General features: G+C 38.1%; 2 protein-coding genes across 3 annotated transcripts in view; both read right to left on the bottom strand.

Annotated features, from left to right (window-relative positions):
* ASB11 (ankyrin repeat and SOCS box containing 11) overlaps window positions 1-335 on the bottom strand; it is a 27,231-nt gene extending 26,896 nt beyond the window's left edge. Inside the window, exon 1 of the mRNA XM_006775218.2 lies at window positions 155-335. Coding sequence (XP_006775281.1) covers window positions 155-335 — 181 coding nt within the window. The remainder of the gene's footprint in view (window positions 1-154) is intronic.
* Window positions 336-3,757: 3,422 nt separating this feature from the next.
* PIGA (phosphatidylinositol glycan anchor biosynthesis class A) overlaps window positions 3,758-6,613 on the bottom strand; it is a 16,423-nt gene continuing 13,567 nt past the window's right edge. For both annotated transcript variants that reach the window (XM_006775216.2, XM_006775217.2), the window contains exon 6: window positions 3,758-6,035. In XM_006775216.2, coding sequence (XP_006775279.1) covers window positions 5,781-6,035 — 255 coding nt within the window. In that variant the 3' untranslated portion in view covers window positions 3,758-5,780. The remainder of the gene's footprint in view (window positions 6,036-6,613) is intronic.

The following is a 6,613-nucleotide window of genomic DNA, read 5'->3' as shown; positions in this document are numbered from 1 at the left end:
TTAAATGACCCACTCAAAGCCAAAGTATAAATAAAGTCTGCCTTCTAGAAATATTATGTATATGTTATCTGGGAGGTTTTTAAAAAAATGTGTACTGCGACTCAAGACTGTATTCCCATGCATCAGCCCTTTAACAAACGCTGTAGTTTTTTACCTGATATTCCACCATAGATCTCTTCAGCTATCCTAGCTGCTTCTTTTCTATTTCCTTTGACGACATAGAAATGGGTTAGGAGAGCCAAAAAAACTTTAATTAAAAGCTTGAAGAAAAGAAAAGTAGCAAACATGGTAATAAAAATGTTTTTAAAGCCATAGAAAAGAGAACCATCATCCATTTTGGCTTACACTCTGCACAGGTTCTCAGGACTGCAAAATTTCACTGAGATGTAATTGGTATCATATGACATCTATTTTAAACCTTCTGGCCCTCAGTGTCCTGTCACGGAGAACTCCGTTTGTAGGTTCTAAGCTAACTGTGATTTGGCAACTTCATGTTCTGACATTCACAGCAAGGTTAAATAAACTTCCTTCCAACCAGAAACAGCCGTTAATTCTAGACCTGCATTCCTCAGTGCTATCTAACAAACAGGATTCACATACAAACCATTTTCATTCCTAAATCCCAATTTTTGCTATATTATGTTGGAAGGCAGGATTGGAAAGAAAACAAACTTCTCAGATCCCATGGGGAACAAGGCAAGTTTTTTTAAAGTTCATACAAAGAAGTACAAATACATCCTATGTTCTTGGTGGGAAGCACTAGCTCCTAGAATACTTCGTTTTTTCTTCATTCTGAGGTTCATGGGAGATAAAGTCCAATTCTAAACCATGACCAGTTACAAAAGACCATTTACTCTAAGGCAATATTTATAGCACGCCCACCTTGAATGGCTCTCCAAGTAGAAGTGTCATACTGGAAGCATTAGACCACTTACTGTAATCATTTCATCCATAACAATGACCCCCAGTAAGATAAGTCCCCATTTCAAGCGTTTGTAAAGGTGGTACCTCTCTCTGAAAAATGTGAGCTATCCTTGATTATAAGAATTATAATAAAATGGATGCTGAAGATCCCTAGGTTCTGGGTGAAGTACCCAAAGATTATATGAATCTTCCCTAGTTGGTCAGTTTTAAGCCTAACTGTTCAACATGCATCAGCTTGATTTCTTTTTAATTTTCCACACCTAGGAAAGTTAGGTGAGGCCAATCTAGGTCTCCTCTTTCATTTTGGCTGTATTAGGTTTTCTCAATTTCTGCAACCAATTAGAAAAGATAAACCAAAATCCTATATAATAAAAGTCTAATATGCAAATCGACTGAACAGTGGAATGACCAGTGGAACGACCAGTTGCTATGACATGCACTGACCACCAGGGGGCAGATGCTCAATGCAGGAGCTACCCCAGCCTACAGGCCCCAGGCCAGCCAAGGCAGGTGCCAACAGGGGCCCCTGATCACCGCACCAGTTGCCCCAGATTGGCTCTGATCGCCGGCCAGGCCTAGGGACTCTACCCATGCATGAATTTCGTGCATCAGGCCTCTAGTAAAATTATAAGAGCAGATGAAATAAACCTTATGTAATAAATGTTTTATGCAAAAAATACGGGAGTTTCTCCTAGCACTCAGTCAAATTAGAATGGCTACCTATATAAGAACTATTTCCCTATATTTGTTAAAAGGCTGGTGCATGAGAATACGGTCCTGAGTTACAAAACAGAGTACATCACTTCAGTGTCAAAATAAGTATCTCGTACCCTCTGATACAGCATGGGGGGACCTGAAGAGTATCATGCTAAGCAAAATAAACCAGTCAGACAAAAACAATATCCAGACATAGAAGCATGGAACAGACTGTTGAATCTCAGAGGGAAGGTGGGGGTGGGTGGGTGGGAAGAGATCAACCAAAGAACTTATATGCAACTATGCATAACCCATGGACACAAACAATAGGGTGGTGAAGGTCTGGGGCGACAGTGTGGGGGCAGGCTAGAAGGAATCAAAGGGGAAAAAAGGGGACATCTGTGTAACTTTCAACAATAAAGATAAAAAAATACATAAAGACCTTGCATTGTTTCTATTCTCAATAATAGATATTAACATATAGGGTTGACTTTACCAAGCTTACATTAATTACCTGCTAGAGTGCCAGTGTACGAAAATACATGGATGAACACAAGTATTTTAGCTCTTCTCATGTCTCTCTTCAACTGTGCTCTATGGAAAGTCATTATTTACTCATGTCAGTCCAGTGATGTAGATTGTATTCTCTAACATCATTCAATCTTGTTTTGGCCTTGATTTTCATTTAAAACATGGCTGTAGTTTGTTTTATATACCAGAAAAGTTGATCATGAGAAGCTCAACTTTTTAAAGCTTCAAATGGATATCTATACTATTTCTGAGAGACTATCTTTACATTTGAGATGGGTGTCAAAGACTACTGAAGAAGTCAGTTCACAGTATCTTTTACAGGAGATGAAATCATCCACAGCACCAGCATATCTCAGCCTCAGCGCTATTGACATTTTGGGCCAGATCATTCTTTGTTGTTGGAGGCCATCCAAAAGCATTAGAGGGTATCTAGCAGCATCCCTGACCTCTACACACTCGCGGCCAGTGCCCCACTCCCATCCTGTTGTAACAACCAGAAATGTGTCCAGACACTGCCAGATGTTCCACTGGAAGAAAATCGCCACCTCCTTTCAGATCCCACACCCAGCTGAGAACCACTGAGCCATAGTCCAACATAAATGATCAAGAAAAATGAACTCCCTAAAGTACTGATGACTATAAATCAAATTCTGCCTTCTACTTCAATTTTCAGAATATCCTATTTTAAAAATTCAGCCACAGGATGATATAATATAACCACACCTAGACAATTCTTTTGGGAATTCAGAGGATAAAGAGGGTTTTAAAAATATTTCACAAGCCAGGCCAGTGTAGCTCAGTGGCTGAGCATCAACCTATGAACCACGAAGTCATGGTTAGATTCCTGGTCAGGGCACATGTCCAGGTTGCGAACTCAATCCCCAGTGTGGGGCGTGCAAGAGGCAGCTGAACAATGATTCTCTCTCATCGTTGTTTCTCTCTCTCCCTCTTCTCCTCTCTGAAACCAATAAAAAAATATATTTTTGAAAAAATATTTCACAAAAGTAAAAACAGATCTATATCCTGATTTTGCCAAAAATAAGTTTCAGAATAAGATAAATCAGAATGTACCAATGTAGGTGACTGCTTTCCACTGCTTCCAACAAAAGGGGTTGGAGAAGCTGCATTTCTGTAAATAAAATCAAAATTCAAGTTTCTCTTAAAATAGTATACAAAACCAAGTACAATTACGTAGTTCACATACACAACAGTTAACAGATGTATTCATTTGTCTCATGTGGTAACGCCAGCACAGTGCAAAACAGGGATTTGTTTGGATCAGGAAACAAAGGCACAATTGAACTTGCTAATAACCCATGAGTAAAAGAGAGACTGTATTCTAGGGAAAAAAAGATGACAGAGTAATTCGTCATCGCAAGGATATTCCCTTTTTTACTAAGAGACATAGCAACACATCAAATCGCACTGAAAGGACGACATATTATAGAATTGCACACCTAAAGCCTATGTAATTTTCTTAACCAATGTCACACCAATAAGTTCAATAAAACATTTTCTTAACAGAAAGCATAGAAGAGAAGAGGGAGGGGAGAGCTAATAAACTAGTAAATAAAATTCTGGTCATAAAAAAGACAAACTCAGAAAATTGTGAAAATGTTAATTTGGTCTTTATTTTTCTAGGACATGTAGAATGTTTTCATAAATCAGTTTTACAAGTGCTACTTTTTGTAACATCATAAGAAACACATTTTTCATAAAATCCTCATTACTGCAAATTCACTTGCAAATAAATGTAAGTAGAGGGTAGAACAATATGTTTCCACATATTGACCAGTGCAACACTGACAGTTTCAATTAAAGTATCTGGGAAGCCTGAAAATTATTTAGTAGAACAAGCAAATTTACTTCCATTTGTCAAAAAAAAGAAAAATAATTTTAATTTGCAAATTATATATTTTACGTGCAAGAACTTTAATGCCTATGTCCACCTAAAATAAATGACAATAACGATTTTGAAAATAATATGCCAAGAAACAAAAATATAAGAAAAAAAGTATGCCTTTGAAAATTGCTAAATAAAACCAAATGTTAGTTTCTCACTTTATGGTGAAGATTGGCACTGTTTATTCAATATTTATATAAGTCAGTTTCTGTGCATAAAAATCCCAATAAGATTTAATGGTTTGGGTCAGTCCATTTTTCTTTAACTAAAGAACTCCTAACTTCTAGATTTAAAAATTGCACTCTTGCATTTGTGTTTTAGTATGAAACACGAATACACTTCTTTATATCAGTGGCAACTGGTTAATAGGCATGATAAGATACTTTTTAAAAAGTTGTGTAAATATCGTCATTTTAAAAAATCCTGTACACAATCACAATACTGCCAGAATCTATGTAGTGCACCCACGCGTGCCTCTTTTCTTTCCATTTCAACCCTTTATCACAAAAATTTATTCAAAGGAGTTCAGTAAGACACACCATGTGGATAATTTGGGGTTTTAAAACCCATGGCTCTGGGCAACAATTACAGTTAACAACACATCCATCCACGAAGAGACTTGTAGTCCTTAAATTTTCAGACTCAATTCACCAGGAAAAAACATTCTGGGGTAAAGACTTTTTTGCACACTGACAATACTTATCAGGTATCAGCTAGGCCACAAGTGAAGGGAAGTGACTTCTCCCAAAGGTACAGGGTAGCAGCTGAGTTTGAGATGGCACATCTCATACATTCTGCTCGGAAAACGTGAAGGCATTTACAGAGAACTAAATTATGCACTGAAAGATGTGGAGGGTTTGTCTCTGCACTCTCATCAACAGTGGTATCGGTCCCTAGTACTTAAAAAGCAAACAGCATTTTCATAAACGCAACTGAAAATGAAGGCTCTACCTAGAAGAATGCACACAGCAGGATCAAACTACTCAGAGCGGATCGGCAACTATTTCATGGCATTAAAAGCATGAGCATTTTTGGCATGGTTTATGGTTTACCATTTCACGTCAGAGTGACCCCAATGAACTGAGCAATTTGAGTGGTAAACAGTGAAAGCACCCTGGTCCTTCAGGGCAGAAAGTGTCTAGTTCAATGTTCTACACATAGTAGGCGCTTAAAGCAGGCTAGTACCTGACAGACCTTCTTATTCAAGAAACCTGCTGATGATATGTAACACTGAGTGTTCCCAAGAAAAGGTTAAGAATATGACTTAATTATCTAATAAAGTTGCATGGACATGACTTAAAATAGTTCATAGGGTTGTTGTACTTCCCTAAAGGAAACTTGTAAACATCTGGTGAATATCTAATTAATGGCAGAACATTTAAATTGGCCAAAAGAAAAAAATGCCGAGGAAACATTTGGCCCTTCAGCACCCAAAGCTCCCAAAATATGTGAAAACATTTCTGCTAGAAGGATTTCAGAAATCTGAAAAATATCATACCTGAGTGACTTAAATAGGTTCTCTCCTAAATTTTAAATAAGTGCAAGAAGTTTCTACACTCAGGAATTGCATAAGTTATCTTTCCTCAAAGTAAAACATTGAATGATATAGAGGTAGCACAACTTACTAAACTAACCTTAAAAAAGGGGGAAAGCAAGGTTATTTTCAATAGGCTTCATATAATAGCACTGTTACAAATATTTAAAATCTTCCAATCCAGGCTTTCTTCTACCTGGTTTTATTCCTGCCCCGTTTTCTACTATAAGGATATTGATTAATCCAGGCACCCTTTGGCCCTGTGGCATCAATTGCCACATCAATGAGAGAATCTGGAGTCATCCACCTCAGGAAAGTGAGGAAGAGAAAGTTGAATACGGCCAACAAAGCAAAAATGCAGCCTGTTACTGGGCCACAGTGAGACATGAGTCTTTCCAGTCGTTTGTCCATTGGTAACACAGTTTCTCCTGCCACACGATTGTATACCTGGTGGAAGAGAGGCCGAGAATGAGCACTGTGATCTAAAATAAACGATGACCAGGAATGTTTTTATAGATATAAATAGAAGTCGCTTACATTTCGCTGCTGTTGTTATAGAAATGATGTGGTTAATGAAATTCATTACAGTAATGTATTGCCTTTTAATTCAACATTCATGGAGTGCTTATTCTGGAAAAAACACCAGGCTAGATGCTGTGATATAAAGACAAATATGCCACAACTCCTGTCTCCCAGGGCATCTCCATCAATTTTAACCCAACTATGAGAATTCTGAAGTCCCGAGAGTTTGAAATTCCTCTTCAGGTCACCTCTGTGGAGGCCATATTTAATTCAGCAGTGACTCCCTGAAGCGGGGCTGGCCTTCTAAGATTCCTTGGCTTGGCTGAGAAGCCCTTTCCACTATCTGGTAGACACCAACCACAATCAGAGAGTGACAATCTAGTGTGCTTCTTTCTGGGTACAGAGTGTCTCTTCTTTCAACAGCTACATGAGGCCTGCTGCTGAGCACAGATGGTGAGAATATACAGAAACATTTCATGGATTCCAAATAAAAAGGGGGACAG

This window comes from Myotis davidii, unplaced genomic scaffold, assembly GCF_000327345.1.
Source record: "Myotis davidii unplaced genomic scaffold, ASM32734v1 scaffold889, whole genome shotgun sequence".
Lineage (NCBI taxonomy): Eukaryota > Metazoa > Chordata > Mammalia > Chiroptera > Vespertilionidae > Myotis > Myotis davidii.
The sequence above is the reverse complement of the archived record's forward strand: the minus strand, read 5'-3'. Positions and strand labels throughout refer to the sequence as shown.